Below are 21,304 nucleotides of genomic sequence, written 5' to 3'. Positions count from 1 at the left end.
ACTATTCTCTATTTGCTAACTCTCCACCCAGCCGATAAATGTTGGCGCTTCTCCTAACAAGAACGGACGCAATCACAGGCATTAAAAAAAGATGCTGGTCACATCTATTTTGCAAATGAGTCAAGAGGGAAATCAAGTTGCAATGGAATGAATCAGCACAAATTCATCATAAAAAAAATACGTGTTCAGCTAATGTTGAGCTTAGCTTTATATGTAAATTACAACATCTATATGCTTCACCTCAAGTTTGGGGTTGTGGATGAAGGCTGGGGGGTTGAATTGCCAAAATGTGTACACTGGTAACTACCAGGCCTGGCTACTTCCCATGTTTGTCAGCGATTGGAATTGACCTTACGTGCCTTAACAAAAGAAACAATCAAAGCTTGGCACAGGGGCCTTAGAAATCACTGAACACTATAAGCAAGTATCAACGGAATACGTAGAACGGTAACATCTGAGGTCGAGGTTTTGGGTGTGTTTTAATCTCTCGAACACCAACACACCATAGAAGCTTTAGAGTTAAATGAACCGAAAGCGGATGTCTAAAACTTATTTTGCGATTTGCATTCGTTTTAAGAGATGAATACAATACTTCCGGAAATTTTTCAGATGTAACTGCAGCGAAGACACTAGACAACACTCGCATTACGTGTCCCACTAAGAAAGTAGGTAAAAATGCAAGGTCTGGGCCCTGGAAAGACCCATCGGCTCTCCCGGGCGTGCGGACTCTGGGCCGGAATGTCCCCAAAAGGAGCAAGTTCTCTAGAACTAGGAGACAAACCGGCGGACCAGCCTGCGTTTCCTGGGTGCCCGCCCGAACAGGCGGGGGACCGCGGGGCGCGAATCGATAGCTGCACCCCGGGCCTGGAACATGCCTGACGGGCTCCGCAGCCCGTTACGAACAGCAGGTTTCCGCGGCGTGGACAGGGCCAGCGGCGGGCAGGCTGCACTTACCAACGCGCAGCCCGCCTCGCAGCCGGCAACCAGGGCAAGAGAGGGTGCGGGCAGGGTGAGAGACCCAAGTGTGGACTGTGGAGATAAGGCATTCGTCTGGGCCTAGCACCGACCTGGGGGATCCCGCCTTCCTCGCGCAACAGCGATTCCTGGGGCGCGCGACTGGGAACGCAGAAACCACCACGGCGCGCGCCCTACTCCTTGTTTGCCTCTTCCCGCCGGATTTGCAGCGCGCTCACGCCCCTCCTCCAAGCCTAAAAGACTCCTCCGCGTCCCGAAAACGCCCCTTCTCCGCCTCCTCCTGTGCGCGTGAACGAGGCAGCCTTAGTTCTCGCGAGAGGTTTTCCCCTCCCCCCAGCTATTGAGTGCGCGAAAGAGAAAGGAGGAGGGCGCTCCAGGCGAAAGCGCTGCAGACGCCATTATCTTCTGTTTCTCCGCTGCAGCAACCTCGACGTCTTGCCTACGTCTCGCTTTTTTGCGGCGTATAGGTAACTGGGGCTATTAGGGCTAGGGTTATATGGTTTCAGGCAGGGGTTTGGCCTCCTAAAGACTGCGCTGACTTTCCAAGCCCGATTTTTCTCGGGCCTTTAGCGGCCTCAACAGCCTGAAGGGAGGTGCCGGCGGTAGGCGGGGCCGTTGCCTTCTCCGGCGCTTTGATAGACACGGCCTTGGGCCAATCGCTTCGCCCTCGCGCCACCGTTGAAGCCGGGGCAACCAATCGGGCACAGCGGCGGGGTAGGAGCGCGGGGAGGCGGTGGAGGGCGGCGGGGGCCTGCGCTCGTTCTCTGTCTGGCTGTGACGGTCTGAGGCGGTGCGGCTGCACAGGGACGGTGGCTTCGCGCGGTGAGGAGCGGGTCTGGGCCAGCGGTGCATGTGGGCGAGGAGCGGAGACCAATTCTTCAGCTTGAGGGAGATGTTTGGGGGCTACTTGGTGGTTGGCCGATTCTCAGAGGGAACGTTGCCCGGTTTCCCCTCCCCCATCTCCGCCATTTCCCTGAGCGTGTATCCGCAGTACGCGTTGTAGTACTAGAGGCTCGGAGAATCGCGAGGCATGCGCCTGTATAATGATACATGTTTGTAGTCTTGAAACTAGACATTTGTGGAGGAGAAGAGGCTGACTCGAGAGCGGTAGAGAAAGCCGCCCCTCCCTTTGTGTGGTTCCCGCCGCACTTCGACTCTCCGGGCTTCGGCCTGAGATGGAGCCGGGAAGACCGAAGGGCCGGGGCTGCCTCCCATGCTTTGTCTTCCGTAGTTGGGGGGAGGGCTCGGGGATGAGATCTCGGGACCTCGTGGTGGGTGGGGGAGGGGGTCCGCTCTCGGCTCCGCCTAGCAGCACGTAGTCGCCATTACGCGGGCCGCCATTTCCTGTCGGATCCGGGTGAGGAGAGGTGCGGCGCTTCTGCTCTGGTCTCCGGCTATTTTAACTCCCGACTCGCGGCTGTTTCCTCATCCCGGTATCTGGTGAAGGGAGGGCATGTTTGCGTTCGGCTGTCGCGCACAGACTTAGCAATTTCCGTGGTTTGAGAAATGGTGACTAAAGGACCTGAAGGATGAACTTCATCAACGTTACCCTTTCAAATAAATTCTGTTTTTGTCTTTAAACACCTTAACCAAATCTACCGTCATACCACGGTATTTAACTGAGAACTGGGCCAGGATAACATTTGTTAGTCGTTAGTTACCGATGAACCTTAAGAATGTGAGGCATAAACGTTGCCTTGGATTTTGCTGTACGCTGTCTAGTTCCTAGTATGGGCCACATGCCGCCGCTTTCGGACTGTCCTAAGAGGGGACCTAAATAAAAACGGCTGTTAAAATTGGTGATAAAGGTGTAATTATTAGATTATACCCTGATTTTAAGTGTCCCTCTGGTGGTTGTATTGGTATTCAAGAACCCTGTTAACTGTTGAATGAATAATCGAGTTGACTGGAAGTTTGGGTTTACTTGTGTATCGGGTTTTGAGGTTTGTATTTATCCCTAGATGAATCTTGTTGCATGTGGCTTCAGTTTGCCTTTTTTTATCTTCATAAACTTCGGAGATTTCAGAGACCAGCATTTCTAGTCATCAATGGAAAGAAACACCAAAAGCGATTAAAAATTAAATATAAAACCTTTTTCATAAACTTAGAGATTTCAGGGATAAAATTGAGAATCGTGGATGAGTGGTCTGCTGTGTACTTAACGTAAAACAGCTAGTTTGTGGTGGGACTAAAAATTAGTGTATTTCCTTCTGCAAAAAAAGAATCAGATGCCCTTTTTTTCTTTAAGGCGGTCATTTGAGCATTTAAGATCCTAAAATGAAGAAACTAGTTTTAGAACTAGCTCTTTAGTATTTGTATTCAAATTAGCGTTCATTAGTATTCAGTAATAAGCGACCAAAAAAGCAAAACTGTTTTATGTTGGATTTTGTAGGCTACTGCAGCACTAGGGTGTCAGTTGGTCCCGCCCAGAACACTTCAGTTCTGCTCTGCAAGGATATATAATTACTGGTACGTTCTAGAAGCAGATTTATTTCTTTACTTTTTTTTTTTAACGTTTAGCAAGATGCACATCTACTTCGCAATAAGGCAAATGTACTAGCCTCTATTTTTTTCTACAGATTGGTGTACCCATTTAATATAAGAAAATGGAAACTGAACAGCCCGAGGAAACCTTCCCCAATACTGAAACCAATGGTGAATTCGGTAAGAGGACATTTTAATTCAAACAGTTTTACATGTTCTGTTCATTTTATGTATGTTTAGTCTGAGATGCCTGTTAACATTTCATCTTTTAAATATGACCTAGAGAATTGTAAACAAGAGAGAAAACCAATCAGTATGAAAATGTTTTCCTGGTATTTTGTTATTTGTAATCCTTTTAAGTATTTTGGCACGGTATCTTGCTTAGAATATATTGGAAGGGATTTAAGCTTTGATCCTTTCAGGCACTGAGTGCTGAGTGCCTTTGACTTTCTTAAAACATAACTTGGAATTAGCAACAAATCTCTTCAAATGGAATGTTGATTTGTGTGATTTAGTTAAAACTAACATGCAACTAAATTAAGGGTACTTTTGAAGATACTGCTTTCTTTGAAATATGAATTGTTAATTTTTAGGTAAACGTCCTGCAGAAGATATGGAAGAGGAACAAGCTTTTAAAAGATCTAGAAACACTGATGAGATGGTTGAATTACGCATTCTGCTTCAGAGCAAGGTATAAATTTTATTCTTGACAATTTGTAAGTGGTTCTTAAGTAGAAAATAAGTTCAGGTTTGGCAGTTTGGGAAGCCTTCAAAATCTTAGGGGGTCGAGGAATAAACAAGACTGGATGTGAAGGTGCCTACTATTGAAATGAGTCTGTTTACAGGGGGGTACTGTAAAATTACTGTTTCAGTTTTATGTTAAGTGTATTTATGGCATTCTGAATATTCCAAACCTTTGGCTTGGTGTTAAATGACCCAGATACATAGATTTTCTTTTTCCTTGTTTAATCTGATGGTTTTGATATTCAATAGATTTTCAGTCCTATAAAAAAAAAAGAGAAGTTACAGGTTTTTTAGTTAAATCTTACATAGGAAGACAATTTTAGGAAAAGGCAAAAAAAAGTTTCTTGTCTTTTTTATCTTCTCCAGAATGCTGGAGCAGTGATTGGAAAAGGAGGCAAGAATATTAAGGCTCTCCGTACAGACGTAAGTATTAAAGAGTTTATACTACTACGCAAGCAGCTTCAGTTTGTGTTTGTAGAATTTTAAAGATTTGCATCATAGAAATCATTTTATAGTCTAGTTTATAAGCCATTTGTAATAATTGATTACATAGATGAATCAAGGTTTTCCATTCCTGATTAAACAAAACCCAAATGGATTTGGGGGTGGCAATATTAAACCTTTTCACTACACCGAATTGTTCACTTCAGGCAAGACAACGTCTCAGAAATACCAGTGTAAAAACTGTTAATTGCAACCTTTTCCGTGTGTGAACCAATTAGAATATGACCAAAAACCATTGCAGGTGGCTGATTAAACCCAGAAAATTTTACCTTTTTTTTACTTGTCCATCTGTTCTTTAACAGTATGCACATGGAACACGATGTTGAGGTTGCAAGATTTAAATATGGATAAAGAATACAGTAGGCACTTGATTGCATAATTAGGAAAGCATTTGTCGATGCCAATGATTTGAGTCTTCATATTTTATAGTGGGTTGACTATTGTGTTAGACACATTAAAATGTTGGTGTCACCAGTAGTGAGCATAATTTATAGAACTTGGCTACACCAAATTTCTTAGGTTTTTTTCTCATAGTGTACACACTTCATGTTCCTTTGTTAAAGTTGAGGCAAATAATAACTTGATGTTGAATATTTATTTGATAGTATTTCATTTCTCTCTCGCAGATCTTTGTATGTTTCTCTTGATTACTGTAAACTGAACTTGGAGATTTGCTTAAAATTTTACAAACTTGCCTGTTAAGACCTAGGAATGCGTTTTAAACCTCCAGGAAACCAAACTATATAAGTCTTTTTAGGAGTTAAGGTTTTTGGTGGTGTGGGAATTTTTGTTTTGTCTTTTATAAGCCTCTCTCCTCTTAATCCAGATGTTCTATATAGTTATCTGGGTTATTAATTCCCCCATTTCCTCAAGAATTTCAGTAAACTGAGTCATGACAGGTTTGTGTCTACCCTCATGAGCCAGCCTGCTACTGAAACATCATTTGTTTCTGTTTTTTTCTTTTTTAAATAGCTAGTACCATCATTGAAGGTCCTTAATGTTAAGCCACAGTCAGATATAGAGAAGTCCATTATTGTGTTAATCTTCAGAACAACTTAAGCTTGTTTCATTAATTGAGAGTATGAGTATAGTTTGTATTAAATTAAAATTTATTGCTTTTCCCCCTTTTCCCTCTCCTTGTTTTTTTGGCCATATATCTCCGTTGCCCATGTACTGGATCGACTTACCCCTGCGTTGCCCACCATGACGTTGGCCCATCCGCCCCTGAACGCCCATGTGAAAACCCTGGTTGGCTATGCCCAAAAATGTGCTCGTTGCCAAACGGGTACCATACTTGACAACTTCTGATTGAATGCCCATGCCCAATGCCAACATCCACGAACGCCAATGACCAATGCAGTACAATGCCAGTGTTTCAGTCCCAGACAGCAGTGGCCCCGAGCGGTATGTCCCAACAGTTTATGCCTCACTGCCTGATTAGAAAGAGAGAAATGTATTTTATTACCTGCCTATTATATAATTAAATAGTATCCCCTTTAGACGGTGTATTGTTTTTCAAGTTTCTGTCTTATTTTCCCCATTAAGTCTTTTTGTCACTGAACTTTTACCGTGAGTTGCCCACCCAAACGATCCACTAATTTTATTTCGATGGAAGGAGCACAGCTTCAAGTGTTGCATATTTGCTGCATTGTAAATCAAATTGTTACCAAAAATAGTCTCTCGCTCTGTCTTTGTGGCCCACCTTGCTTCCCAACATTGCCTGTTCATAATTTTTTCTGATGAAATGCTAACTCTAGTTCACTTTCCTTCACTTCTCATTTGTGTTTTGTCTTGCATTTGTATTTGTTTTCTTGCAGAGCCCATTAGTGACCTAATTTCTAACTGGTATCCATAACCTTACTCCAGATACAATGTTCACCACTTGCATATTCCCCCACTTTGCCTACGAGAAGGTGTGCCAGTTTTACCAATGTAACAGCGAGGGTATCCTTAATTAACTCGGTGGCGGGGAACATAAATATTCAACTCTGCTTCAGTTCTGGTCAATTTATTGCCCACTTAATCTGAGCCCTTCCAAGAGCCCATTCTCTCTGTCTCTCTGCAAGTGTCCTAATATTGTTAATGTCTGTATTGGGCATAAAACAAAATGCATGTGAAAATCTATAAATAGGCTACTTTAAATGGGGAGTATTGAATAATTATATGTTACTTCTCTGTAAAAGTTTGAAATGACTACTGGTGATGAACACAAAACTCATTTTTCTTTTCCACCTTTTTTGTACTATCTGGTATTTGTGATGTTTGACAGCATATTGAGTATCAGTGCTGATATTGAAACAATTGGAGAAATTCTGAAGAAAATCATCCCTACCTTGGAAGAGGTAGGCTTTTTTTTTTTTAATGTATTTGGTGATTGAGGGTGTGCGGGAGGTGTTTAAAGTTGTTTTACTGGGGCGTTATGGGGGAGGTACCAAGACAGTAATGTTAACAGTTTGTAGCAGCAACATCTTAAAACTGGATGCATAACTTAATATCCACATTGTTTAAAAATGTAGTTTGGCCACTCTAGAATACATACGAACTTGTGGTTACCATACTTTTGTGGGCTTAGTGTATACTGTTACGGGCTTTAGTCTAGAGGAGGTGTTTTTAAATTGGAATATTGATTGTGGGACTTTTGGGAAAGGATTGTGTTTGATCTAGTTAAGAGTTTTTAAATTCCGTGTAATTGTTTACTTAGTTTATAGAGAAAAGTGTTTTACATTGATTTCTTAGTGTAGATGAGCAGTTTTCTCATTAATGATAATAAATGTGAAATATGTCGTAGTAGCTTTACCAATATATGCGACAATAGCCTGATCACACTAGACACTTAACCTATTACTCTTATTTTTCTACTTTCAGGGCCTGCAGTTGCCATCACCCACTGCAACCAGCCAGCTCCCGCTCGAATCTGATGCTGTGGAATGCTTAAATGTATGTCATAGTGCCATTGAACCCCACTGAAGTATGGAGCCTGGCCCATAGGATCGATTTTATTTTTAACATAGTATACTTTTCCCATCTCTATAGAAAAAGGCTTAAAAAATATGATAAGTGAATGGTCTTACAACTCACTGTTGACCCTGCTCCATGCTGCAGTGGGAATTAACTACATTTGCAAAGTGCTTTGCAGTCATTTTTATTATGGTGTTATTTGAATGTTAATAATAATTTTGTGGTAACAGCGACATGCTAAATGGCTGCAGTGTGGGTATGGTGTTGCAGGACCTGAAAATAAAATAGTTTTTTAAGGTGGTGCAGAATGTCCTTTTTGGGCCTGGCTATTGAGGATAATAAGCACATAACTGGTAAAGTTATTGAAATACAAATTCAGGTTGCTTACTGCAACAGTATATTGTTATGCTTATAGCAGATAAGTGTGTGTTACTGGGGAATCCTTGATTTGGGACTAAAATTTTACAATTCTCCCTCTGCAGTACCAACACTATAAAGGAAGCGACTTTGACTGCGAGTTGAGACTGTTGATTCATCAGAGTCTGGCAGGAGGAATTATTGGGGTCAAAGGTGCTAAGATCAAAGAACTCAGAGAGGTAAGTGCAGTGGTTTATTCTTTCCTGCCATGTTAACTTGAAAACCACCCCCTTGAGTTCTCTCCCTATCTAATTTGCTATTAGAATAGTACAAGGCCCTAGACATGCTAGAGAAATTACTTGCCAAGAATTTTATACCATTTCAAAGTCCTAAAATTTCTAAGTGTTTTTATTGGGGTAGGAAATATACTGCAAGCAAATGTGAATTTGCCTGAACTTAGGAAACCTGGTTTTAGTGGTTTCATTCTTTTTATTTCTTCTGATTAATTTTTTTTTATGTGAACTTATTACAGAACACACAGACAACAATCAAGCTTTTCCAGGAATGCTGTCCTCATTCCACTGACAGAGTCGTTCTTATTGGAGGAAAACCTGATAGGGTTGTAGAGTGCATAAAGATCATCCTTGATCTTATATCAGAGGTACCTTCAGAATACTTGTATATACATACAATTTCATGAAACAGAAGTAGGTGTCTTATTCAAAGGCAGTTTGAGGATGTTTAGTTAAGTTCTGTCCCTTGACCTAGCAATTTTCCATCAGCTTTAGCTGTAAACCTAATTTAGAAATACATGGGAGAGTGTGTAAAAGTGGTCATTTTGATTACTGGTGAGGTGTTTATCGCCTTTGGTCCTTCCAACACAGGTTCTATAGTTCTCTGTTGTACTATATCACACAGTTCTGACGAACTTCATTAGGGGTTGCACCCTTTGCCAAGATACTGATACGTATCCTCAGCATGTTTTTTCTTCATACACCCACTGAAATGTGAAAAGAGGCTTGTTTGTAGTCCTTAAAGCAAGGGGTAAAAGCAGGCTGCTTAGTTCTTCCCCCAGCAGCGGTAAAACTCTCCTTTTTAAGACTCATTTTTTTAAATCTTTTTCTTTCTGTTACTTTTGCTTGTATTCATGTCCCTTTCTCAAGTACCTTACCAGGAGAAATAAAGGGTTTTAAATGTTTTGTTAGTTGTTAAAAGAATGGTCCTATGAACCAAGACTTCTTTTTCAGTCTATATAACATTGATATTTTTTTGTTTCAGTCTCCTATCAAAGGACGTGCTCAGCCTTATGATCCCAATTTTTATGATGAAACCTATGATTATGGTGGTTTTACAATGATGTTTGATGACCGTCGTGGACGTCCTGTGGGATTTCCCATGCGGGGAAGAGGTGGTTTTGATAGAATGCCTCCTGGTCGTGGTGGGCGTCCCATGCCTCCATCTAGAAGAGATTATGACGATATGAGCCCTCGTCGAGGACCACCACCGCCACCACCTGGACGAGGTGGCAGGGGTGGTAGCAGAGCTCGGAATCTTCCTCTTCCTCCACCACCACCACCTAGAGGAGGGTAAGTGTTTTCATCTACACATTATTAACACACAAGAAACTGCCCTTTAGGGGTAGATAAGGGTAGGTTTTTATTTGATGTGTGTGACACGTAAGCAAACATTAACAACAAGTACTATGCTTGCAGGGATCTCATGGCCTATGACAGAAGAGGAAGACCTGGAGACCGATACGATGGCATGGTAAGAACTTTATCATCAATGTACATGTAAGGGATTTAAAGTGTAGTCAGACAGTTAACATTTTGCATAAGGATAAATGTTAATTGAAAAGTTGGTAATGAAAAGGACTCTGTAGCTGTTTAATCATTTTTGTTTGCTGGAATATTAAGGTTTTGAACTGTCTTTGTGTTCCATTCCTCCCCTTCTTCCTCCACTCCTCAAAATGGGATTGCTACCAACTCATATATTTTAATGATGTAAAATAGAAAATGGACATTTTAAAAGGATAGCTCCAACAGAAATACAGTTTAGGTTCATGTTAATAGTTCTCTCTCTAATACAGGTTGGCTTCAGTGCTGACGAAACTTGGGACTCGGCGATAGATACATGGAGCCCATCAGAATGGCAGATGGCTTATGAACCACAGGTTGAGTATCATGAGTGTTTGCATTCATACCAGTAATGAAAGATGCTTGCCTACTCACCAAAAAGTTTTTATTTCATAACCTTTAAGTAACGTTTCTATTTCTGAGTGCTGTGTTACCTGAGTAGTTTTTTTCCCTTAACAGTTGTCTTCTGAAATTTACTTACTAGGGAATATATGGGAAGACATTTACTTTGCTAAACTGAGGGATTTTCAGAGTACTTTGAAGGCAAAGTAATTTGCTGTTTTTTTCTTTCTCTTTTTAGGGTGGCTCTGGATATGGTAAGTTTTTTCCTTTGTTGAAATCAAACATTATTTCATACTTTCTACATGAACTGAATGCTCATTATTTAAATCAGATTATTCCTATGCAGGGGGTCGTGGCTCATACGGTGATCTTGGTGGACCTATTATTACTACACAAGTAACTATTCCCAAAGATGTGAGTATTCTTAAAATTCTTAACATTCTTGTAATGTTACAAGGAACACTTAATCCTTTTCTTTTCCTGGTTTTCAGTAAAAGATTTTTAATAGGTGTATTCCATTTAAAAATTAAAATTGTGTTTTCAGAATTTCAGTGAGATGTTATCTCCTTAGTCTCTTTGTCAAGTGATCTGTACTAGTAAAAGCAGTTGGAGGATTTTGAGCCTTTGATTTGCTATTAAAGGAAATGCTGATGTGCAGTGTAAATATGTTGTGATCCAAGCCTCAGCTATTTAGAGGACATTAAATAACAATCAGAACGACTATACAAAGTTAATACTATCAGTCATTGAAAACATAGGTTGTATGGTTTCTTTTAACGTACATCATAAACACTTGCTTTTAAAAATCTTTTCAGTTGGCTGGATCTATTATTGGCAAAGGTGGTCAACGGATTAAACAAATCCGTCATGAGTCAGGAGCTTCGATCAAAATTGATGAGCCTTTAGAAGGATCCGAAGATCGGATTATTACCATTACAGGAACACAGGACCAGATACAGAATGCACAGTATTTGCTGCAGAACAGGTCAGTTTAAGTTGAACTTTATGTTAGCATATACATACTAAAACTTGCTTAAAAAGCTTTCCTTCTCAGTTGATTTTTCTTTTAGAAGCCATGGTGTCTCAACCTTTTGGGGACCTAACTTCTAAACATTCTAATAGCTTTGCTTTAATTTTCTTCTGCTTTCTTACTAAAAACGAAGACATTCAATACTAATCTTGCTGGAAGAAGCCTTAACCAAGCAAACTTCTCATTTCTCTGGTGAAAACTGCTGCCCAAACCACTTTTTAAAATTATACAGAGCCTGTAGAAAATATAGAAGATTCATTGGATGTTGGTCTAGTTCTGTGTGGAAGACTAGTGATTTTGTTGTTTTTAGATAACTAAATCGACAACAAATCACAGTCTGCCATATGGCACAGGCCATGCCTCTACAGGACAAATGATTGGTGCTGTAAAATGCAGCATTTCACACCTTACTGGCATTTCTTTGACTTTTCTACCAAATATTAACAACTTTAATTTCATTTTCTTAATTCTGCTTTAATGTCTGATAATAATAATCATTCTTCTTGAATGTTACATTGCTCTAATTTGTAATTACTAATGTTTTAATTCTAATTGTAATGGACATGTTTATCATTTTAATTTAGCATTGAAATTGTCTTAATGTTGATGAAGATGTTACGAACAAAAATTCTAATTCGTACTTTTTTTTTCTTTTCTTTTATAGTGTGAAGCAGTATGCAGATGTTGAAGGATTCTAATGCAAGATATTTTTTCTTTTTTATAGTGTGAAGCAGTATTCTGGAAAGTTTTTCTAAGACTAGTGAAGAACTGAAGGAGTCCTGCATCTTTTTTTTTTTTATCTGCTTCTGTTTAAAAAGCCAACATTCCTCTGCTTCATAGGTGTTCTGCATTTGAGGTGTAGTGAAATCTTTGCTGTTCACCAGATGTAATGTTTTAGTTCCTTACAAACGGGGGGTGGGGGAAGGGCGTGCAAAACTAACATTTAAATTTTGAAACAGCAGCAGAGTGAGTGAATTTTAGTTTTTGTTTATTGTTGGTTTGGTTAAGAAAAAATTCCCCCCCATGTAATTATTGTGAACACTTCGTTATGTGATCACTCTATAACATTTTGGCGGGGAGGGTGGGACAAGGAGGGGAAAGTAACAGTAGTCCATATGTCCCTGGCATCTATCTATTCAGAGCAGTGTGCAGAATGTAATGCTCTTTTGTAAGAAACGTTTTATGATTTTTAAAATAAATTTAGTGAACCTATTTTTGGTGGTCTTTTTTTTTTTTTTTTTTAAGACGGTCATTTACAAATGGCTGAATTCCCCAACTCATCCCCAAACTAAACACTAAAGTTTGATTTTCAGCTCCTCTGTTGGATATAAATAAATGCATCTCTTCTTGGATATAGGCTAAAATACCTTGGCAAATTCATTTCTGGTTTTCTTTATGGTTTGAAAGTCCATTGCTTGGGGAAATCCATCATACACGCTCATGCTTATAAGCTGGGGGTATTTTTTGTTTGCTTTTGCAAATGCTTGCCCCTACTTTGCAACAGTTTTCTGTTAGTAATTGTGAAGAACCAAGGGTGGGGGGAGCAGTACTACAAATTGAGTGATGGTATAAATATATGCCAGAAGCCTAATGGCAGCAAGTTTGAATAATCAGTAATACATGGTTACGGAAGTGACTGATGATGCTAAATAAGTCCTGATTATTTTTTATTAGATAATTTCTCACCTATAGACTAAACTGTCAGCCTGCTAGTGTCTTAGTTAATCTGTAAAATATATATATATTCTTGTTTTTCCATTGTATGCAAATTTTAAAAAAAGATGTACCATTTCTCTGTTGTATGTTGGATTATGTAGGAAATGTTTGTGAACAACTCAAAAAAAAAAAGTTTGCTGTGGATGTTTTGTGTAGTATCTTGGCATTTGTGTTGATAGTTGAAAGTTCACTTCCAAATAAATAAAATTCCCATAATGCTAGATTGGATGTGCTCCCAGTTTGAACAAGGGTTGATTGACACATGTAAAATTTGTTAAAATGTTCCTCTTAAAAGGAAATACAGTACTCTTAAATTACATATTTTTCGTGTGATGTGTTTTTCTAGCATTTATAAATGTAGGGGTGGTAAATTCCAGCAGTTTAGGTTCTTGATTTGTTAAAGGGGAAGTCTGGCATGAGAGCTAAGTCATTGCCCGGTTTTCACATCTGAGACATTCTGAGTGAGTTTTGGGTTTCTGTCTTGAATAGCTTGTTGATGTTTTTGAGAAAATTGACAGATATAAAATAACTGAAGAGTATGATTTCCTGGCTCATAAATCATCCTAAAATACTTAAACTCCAACTGCCCAATAAACATGAGAACAATTAACATGGAAAAGGATTCAGATACAATTTTCCATTAAGTTTAGAAAAGATTTGTGTATAGAATATTGGCAGGGTTGTTTTGGAATACACAAACTATTTGAAAGTTTTAAGGCCATTAGAATTTCTGTGATGGGTCCCTTTTAAGGAAGGATTGTGTTCTCTTGTAAGTGAAATATTTGGTGTCACAGCATCACTTAATTGTGGAATCATTTCCCCCTAGGTGAAATCAGGCTGACTTGCCACATCAGTGTTACTTAGTTTCCCTATGGTATTTTATGAGTGAGTTGGGGTTGATTTAGAGTAGTGTGACCTACCCAAGTTGAAATAAGAGCCCTACTGGTAATGACATTTTGATCAAATTGTTATTCTTGATGGAGGAAAACTCTGAAAAGAGCTGCTTTCAAGAATCAGTTACGGTATGCAGACATAATGTAACATCTAGACAATACTGCATTGGCTGAAAGTGCTTTTATTTTTTGCCTTTTATCATAGTGAAGACGTTGAACATTTGAGTACTAGAGATAAATAGGTTGGCGAATACCTGGTATTGATAGGTTGAGCAAACAGCTTTGGGAGGGAGCGGCTGTTTGCACTGCCACTATTGGTAAGTGGAATATGCTCGTGGAAACTGAGAAAAATGCTGAGCTTAAAATTTATTAAAGTGTAAAGGGGACATTTAGGCCATTTTCTAAAGCAAGTTCATATGATTGAAGCTTTAAAAACTAAAGCATGAACAAGGTTTCAGAAAGGTTTTTGAAAGTTACTACCAAAATGTCAACAGATGAATTCGAAACCAGGTTGCACCAAAATTTTGTCAGTAATGAAAAAGAATTTAAAACCTTTCCCTATTCAAATCTTAATAGGTGGCCTGAGACTCTAATCTGTTAAAATGCAGAAGTTAATCTTAAATCGTTAAAAGCAATTGGGATACACAGACATGATATTTGGGAAAATTAACAGCAAATTTTTCCCTACTAAAGTGATTTATTATAATTTCTTGTTCAGGACTTGAATTACTGTTCCAGAAATAAGATGATTTGCTTGAGATATCTGTTAAGTAAAATAGGCTTATTTTTTAAATTTCCTCTTTAGACCAATGAGATAAGGTCCATAAAATCAGTTTGATTTTTTTTTTTAAGTTTATAAAGCTTTAAATGCCATCAAAATTTTTAGTGGGTAGAGATTCAATCTTTGGCTAAATACAAATCAAGTCAAATATTCTTGTTTATAATGAAGATTTGCCCATTGCTGGCAAGTTTGAGGTGAAACTGACCTAATTTCTCCACTGGCAGCACTGACTTGGAAAGCAACATTGCAATGTTTCTCAAACTTCATAGAACCACTTTAATAATCAACAACACTGATTAAACATGAAAATTCTGGACCACACTTCAGCTCCACCGAATCATAATCTAGAGCAGTGCTAGGAATCTATTTAACAAATTGTCCAATTCATAGAGCACTAAGAACTGGAAGTGTGTTCCCATACCTTTTCATGAACTCGTCCAATACAGACTTAGTACCCTCTGTGTACAGGGAAGTGGAAGGCCCTAAGAGTGCAGTGATGAGCAAAAAGGGTCAGTTTGGGGAGAAAATAGAAGTAATGAGGACAAAAGACCTGGGTACTGTATGGTGAACATATGTGAGTACATATATGTGTACATATTCACAAGCATGTTAACTTGAAACAACTAGAGCTAAAATAAAATGCCAGTGTATATTGACCTGGAACTCTGTCCCTTGCTCTTAGCAGAGGAAAAAGATAAGGGCTTGTGTACATAGATGGACATCATTTGTCCAACAAGGCCTCTCAGCATTTCTAGTCAGGGAAGAAATCTGACCTGGGGAAAAATAGAAGGAATAACTGGAAAATTAAGGATGATTTGGTTTTAAGTACATGCAGGCAATTGTATTGCTGAGTGGAGCTGGCTGAATGTGTAAGCACACATTAGAAATAAGATGCAAATACGTGTTGAGTAGGTTCCCCTGTTTGTAAACTGAGCAACAGACACCACTAACTGGGTTGGGGGTAACTGGTACACCAGTTACCTTGTCATCTCAAACCTTCCTAGTATTCACATAATTTTTTTGTCCAGAGTCCATTAGCATTTCTTGTTTTCCCACTCAAAAGCTCTCCACCCCATTTCTCTCTGCTCTCCCCCAAACTCAACATCTGTAACCTCTTGATCTGTAATTGTGAAGGAAATAAAAGGTGCACCCACCAAACCCTCACACCTTCAAAATCATTTGAGAAATATTTTCCCCTTTTGGACATACAATTCCCCTTGGCCCTTTTTTCCTGAAGCCTTCCTACCGTTAAGAACAGGCTCTGGAAGGGAAGGACGGATTCACCTAGAACAAATAGTCTGCAGGAGAGGAGTCGGGGAGTGAAAGCATTATGACAGCTGCTTATCAGACCAAAACAGAGAAGTCATTGTGATAGTAAGGAGATTTGACAGCAGAATAGAAGGTGCCAGCTAGGTCCCACAGACCTTAGGGTTCAGCCTGAGGCAGGGCAAATTATGAGCAGGAACTCCAGATAAGTTGAATAGGAAGGGAAAAGCAAAGAAGCCTTCTATTTGGAATCCTGCAAAGTGTTGCTATAACATAGGCTGGTAAAAACAGCAGAAATTGAAGCATATATTTTGGCATAGACCCTGAGACTTTACACATACACATACCACAGAATTCCCTTTCATTCCCATATTGCTTAAGAGTGAGACCAGTTGAGTACTGAGGGGCTTGCCATGGGATTACCATGGTGCATGGGATGGTTACTGCATGGCAGGAAGTGTAATGTAGACAGTCCAGAAGGGCTGGATGGAGATACAGCAGAATCTCAGGATTGTCAATGCCAGTGAAAAAAGTGAGATCAAGTTAGTCAAGGAAGACCACTGGGCTGAGTGCCGAGAAACTAGACCACCACTCACTAGTTTGGTCATTCAGTGGTGACGGGAGACTAGGAGCCAAAATTCAGATACCAGACAGACTACACCTCAACTGGAGGTCAGAGACAGCTTGTTGACAAAGGCCTATTCCTCCCATTATGAGAACAACTAAAACTCTTTCCATCTAGACCTTGGAAGGTCTTGGAAAGGTGGAGGTGAACAACAGAATTTTTAGAGAAAAAAAAAACAGCTCTAATAAAGGGTCTTACCTTCAAGGTAACTAAATAAGTATTTCCCTTAAATTAGACCATTTAAAACTGGAAGACTCCAACTGACTTGGAAAGTATTTTTTGTCTACCATCAATGGGAATGGGAACTTATGAGAAAGAGGGCATATAAGAATTTGGGAGCTCTCTAAATCCTCATAAAAGCAGGAGAGGTAAGACTAATACTGTTAAACCGTAAATTCTCATTTGGGTTAGGCTTCATTTGGCAGATCAGGCAGGCAGCCTTTTTAGCTAGATCATTTTATTCATACTTGTGTCTCAAACTGGCACAAATTCGGTGTACAGTTGAGACTCCAGAACTCGGATCAGGCTGACACCAATCCCCAGCTGAGACCAAATCATGGCTTGACTAATTACTGCCTATACCGCTTCTCTCATGCCCTTTCACCCGAGTGTTTTTCCAGTGAATCCCTTGCACAAGCATCTCCAGCTCAGGCCCTGCTGCTTGGGACTTAATCTACAACAGATGAGCTGGAGCTAGAGCAGAAATTTACATCACTCGGACATCCTTGACTTAGATTTTGATACACTAAGTAATAAGACATTGCCTTATCTCCTGAAAAAGCTGTGAGAATTTTGTGTTTTATGAGGAATAACTGCACTGTTAGGAGTATTTCTGAAAGTATGTATATGGGAAGAAAATTCTTTGGATGCTGAACCCCTGCCTCAGGTTCTGTTCAAGGTAAATATTTCTTTGTATGTTTATTTTTGTACTTTTTTAAAAAGCAGGCTTATATATTTATAATTGTATAATCTGTATCCCCACTTCTTTCTGCATTACAATCTAAGCAGAGTGCTGTATTGCCAACTGGCACCAATTCTCCAAATCAGAGTGTGCAAGGGAAACACCTTGGGTGATCCTCTTCAATAGAAGATACACCAGGCAAACTGTCTACTTCTGTTCCCCAAAATAAAATAACTTGAAGGTCTGCTGCTGCTCTTCCACATATTTGGATTTCAGTTCTGGAAATTTCTTCAATCTGTCTTTCGTCAGTGTAACAACCCTTTGATGGTAACCTTGAGTTAAAGAAGGTGATTACCAGATCAGTATTTTGCATTTTATCCTGAAATGAAGGGTGAGTTCAAACTTGTTCAGAGATCTCATTTGTAAAGCAGTGCACACAACAAGTTTGGATTGTAGTGAAGAGAATTTGTCAGGAAGGAACTCATAATTACTAGTATCATTCAAGCCACTCCTTTGATGACATTTAAGTCTTGTGTATAATCTAGTAAGGGAACATCACTGGAATTCAGCAAACTTCTCAACGACTGCGACTTACTGCAGAACTTTGTTATGTTTTTTTAGACAGCAAAGAAAACGAATTTCCAGCTTATTATAAAAGGATATAACTCAGGAACATCCAGATGGAAGAGACATGTAGGACAAGGTCTTGTAGAAAGGGCACAGAGCTTCCAGCTTTAAGCATGTCACTCTCCCTGAATCTCTACATGTTCACTAACTTGGAAGCTCTGTACTGTTTTAAAAATACTTAGTTCTTCCTCCTAAGTAGGAAACATTAATTTCACTAGTTAAAAGCAAAGAATGGTTCAAAAAATTCTACTTGGCTTTGAACTATAGTAATAATGATGTGTATAATGGAAGTACATTTATTGCATTATAACTAAGTATTTTAAAACCAACTGAAGTATATGAGTCAGAGTTTTCACTAGAAAGAGTCCATTCTGTCCCTAAGCCATAGCCTGTAAGATGGGACACTATATGCAAGAAGAGAATAGTAAGAGAAAAATCCTCCAATGACCCTAAGAAAACTAGGATAATATAATGCCCTAGAAACCAAGAATGAATTTCAAGGAAGTGGTCAATTTTAAATGTGATTGATCAGTAGATAGGTAAGATAGGTAGGTAGGTAGGTAGACAGATAAAGAAGAAAAGGGACAGAAAAATTACACAGTAGTAAACTATATATTCTGCAAAGCCTTCTTGGGGCTTTAGTCTATTGATCACTGTGGGAAAGTTGGGGGAAATGAAAAATAATTGAGATGCTCTATCTTCACAAATTCCATTTTACTTCTCTGCTTTCCTCCTTCTGCATATGAGAAATTACAGCCTCCTCTCTAAGTGTCTGCTGTCCATCCATGCATCTAACTTTTGCAATGTTTCTTCAAGAATACCTTTTAACCGACTGTTTAAATATATGCTATAGCCTATAAGGATAGAAAATAGTAGATGTAGCAATTATTGTTGCCAATGCTTGACATTTATTTAGCCCTTCAGAATGAGGGCTCTTTTGATGACTGGAATAATCTAATCTAGCAAGGGAGGAGAAGGAAAAGCATGTTGTGTACGTAATGAACTCATCTCCTGTATTCCCAGAATCTTGTAGATACACTTAAAAACAAAAAACAAAAAAAGTGGTGAGGACACATCATTGCTCCTGCCTCCCTCCTCTGTTAACTTTTAAAATGCAAGTTTAAGGACTATTTAAAGGTCATCTAGATTATTCTCTTCAAAAGCCTGTGCCTACAGGGTAGAACTTCTGGCAGTTTTTCAAAAGAAATATATCACCTAGCATGTTCCTTTGCCCCTTTTATTTTCATCTTTCTTTCTGTGGCACATGTCTGTAAGGGCAGAGCCACCTACCAACCATATAGACAAAAGCCACATGCTAGGGATAGTGAGCCAAAGCAAGGAGCCTAGTTCCTCACTGACATTCTCAAATAGCCACACCAGCCCTGGAGTGCCTACCTCTGGACTTACTGCATGGGAAAAACAGTGCCCTGCTTATTTCATCACTTTAGTCTGGTTTTCTGTTGCTTGAAGTACAGTCCTACCCAGACATTTGAGTGTCTGCATTCCCCACTAGATCGTAAGATTTCAGATACCATGTCTGTATTTCCTATTATGTACGATAGGAAGTTTCACAGCAAGTAATAGAAAATCCAACTCAAAACTGCTTTAAACTGTAAGGAAGTTTATTAACTCAACTGGAGATCCATAAGTAGGATGGATTTGAGTTGATGTAATCCCATTATTTCAGCTCCATACTTTACCTCCCTTCATAGTCAGGTTGCTGTCAAAAGGACTGTACCAATTTCCAGCCTCATATCCAAGTTCAAACATGTCCAAAGTAGGTGTGAATTACTTCTGAAAGTTCTCCTGGAAAAGCTTTCCTGGAAGCATCCTGCCAACCTATTGTTGCAACTCATGGAGGTGAAATGGGCAACATGCACAATCCTAATCCAGTCCCTGGCAAGAGGGTGATAATTACCCTTAGACCAGCAGACCACCCTGGAGCGGAGGATGCTGAGCTACACCAACTGTGCATAAGGGGGAGGGATTCCTGAACATCAGGATTCTGTTGGCAAGGGAGGAGGAAGAAAAGAATGTTGAGTAGGTAACAAACTCATCTTCAGTATTCCCAGAATCTTGTAGACATACTTAAAAAAGAAAAAAAAAACACATGCAGAGTTTATGCTTTATCTCAACAATAATTTCCTGGAAAAGGAAGCATGTTGTACTTTTGTTTATACTACTCTTAGTGTCTAACTCAATATCCTGAGCACAGTAGGAACGTTGTCAACTTTTTTTCTGTTAATAAGCCTCGGTGAGAGAAAATTACCTCAACTGTTTAACCGCCTGGATTCTTTTGTAGATTGCTAGATTTTCTTGCTAATCAGTTTCTTTGACTCAAGACTTAGAGCTGCTGGGAAAGAAAGGAAAAATCTTAAGTCAACAGATTTTACATTTATTCAACAACCTTATTAATGCACTGGTGACCTTTTCTGGAAAAGCAAATCACAGTAAAGTCTTTACAGTACCCTTTCTTACCAAAAAGAAGAAACTGGAGGGATGAAGATATTCTGCTTCTCTAAAGGCACAGTTGTCAAGCTTAAGTTCCAAATCCTCCCAAAATTCCAGGATTCTTTACTGTCAATAACTAGAGATGACTACTGATGATTATTTTTAATAGTTGATTGTCAAAGTTGTGAACATTTCACATTATCCATGGAGATATAAGACTCCGAAGGAGAAAAAAAAATGTCTCTATACTAAAATTTCATCACTAGCCCAATCTGGATCACTGCTACATTGACTCCTGTGCTTCTCTCTTCATCCTAGTAAAAAGTATTTTTTTTTTAAAGTTTGAGGTTGCCAGGTGATACTTATTCCTTCTAATTGTGTCTCCACAGTAGGGCCATTGATATGGTCACCACTTGACCCAAATTGTTGGATCGTAGGAATTGCCCTTGACTGGGGGATTGATAAACAAGGATTTCAATCTCATGCAGACAATTCTGTGACCCACGGATAACCACTGAACCACTCAGCTTCTCTTACCAAACGAGGTTTACAATCACTGCTTTTGTCACAGCCAAAACTAAATGAGATTCAGTACTTAGCACAGTTCCAGGCACACAATGTTAATTTAACGATTTAGTACACTTGTTTTCTTACCCATTTCTTCAAACCCAAACGTTCATTCGTCTTCCAAATGGGCCAGGAATTTAGCAAAAGAGGAGGCTTCCTGGGGGATGGGGTGGGATAGCAGTCTGGGCGTAGCTCGGACCCGCCCAGTACCGAACTGACACTGCCTG

At 39.5% G+C, this 21,304-nt stretch overlaps 2 protein-coding genes across 9 annotated transcripts in view; one reads left to right on the top strand and one right to left on the bottom strand.

Annotated features, from left to right (window-relative positions):
• The window catches only part of RMI1 (RecQ mediated genome instability 1), a 30,960-nt gene extending 29,740 nt beyond the window's left edge, over positions 1-1,220 (bottom strand). For both annotated transcript variants that reach the window (XM_037023543.2, XM_073228721.1), the window contains exon 1: positions 1,068-1,220. The gene's annotated coding sequence lies outside the window, so the exon portion shown is untranslated. The remainder of the gene's footprint in view (positions 1-1,067) is intronic.
• Positions 1,221-1,304: 84 nt separating this feature from the next.
• HNRNPK (heterogeneous nuclear ribonucleoprotein K) lies at positions 1,305-13,285 on the top strand. Of its 7 annotated transcripts, none has more exons than XM_017679764.3 (17): positions 1,306-1,442; positions 3,368-3,444; positions 3,555-3,639; positions 4,053-4,150; positions 4,570-4,626; positions 6,068-6,111; positions 6,977-7,049; positions 7,573-7,644; positions 8,148-8,261; positions 8,555-8,683; positions 9,301-9,608; positions 9,735-9,789; positions 10,112-10,195; positions 10,459-10,474; positions 10,552-10,634; positions 11,036-11,205; positions 11,975-13,285. In XM_017679764.3, exons 3-17 carry the CDS (start codon positions 3,582-3,584, stop codon positions 12,003-12,005), a joined length of 1,392 nt encoding a protein of 463 aa, XP_017535253.1. In that variant the 5' UTR covers positions 1,306-1,442; positions 3,368-3,444; positions 3,555-3,581; the 3' UTR covers positions 12,006-13,285. The 7 variants fall into 7 exon arrangements, with proteins under 7 accessions (XP_017535251.1, XP_017535253.1, XP_017535248.1 ...); XM_017679759.3 differs by having other exon boundaries at positions 11,915-13,285; XM_017679760.3 differs by lacking the exon at positions 1,306-1,442 and adding an exon at positions 1,685-1,797 and having other exon boundaries at positions 11,915-13,285.
• Positions 13,286-21,304: the final 8,019 nt, after the last annotated feature.

Source organism: Manis javanica, chromosome 2 (genome assembly GCF_040802235.1).
Source record: "Manis javanica isolate MJ-LG chromosome 2, MJ_LKY, whole genome shotgun sequence".
In the NCBI taxonomy this organism is placed as follows: domain Eukaryota; kingdom Metazoa; phylum Chordata; class Mammalia; order Pholidota; family Manidae; genus Manis; species Manis javanica.
The sequence above is the reverse complement of the archived record's forward strand: the minus strand, read 5'-3'. Positions and strand labels throughout refer to the sequence as shown.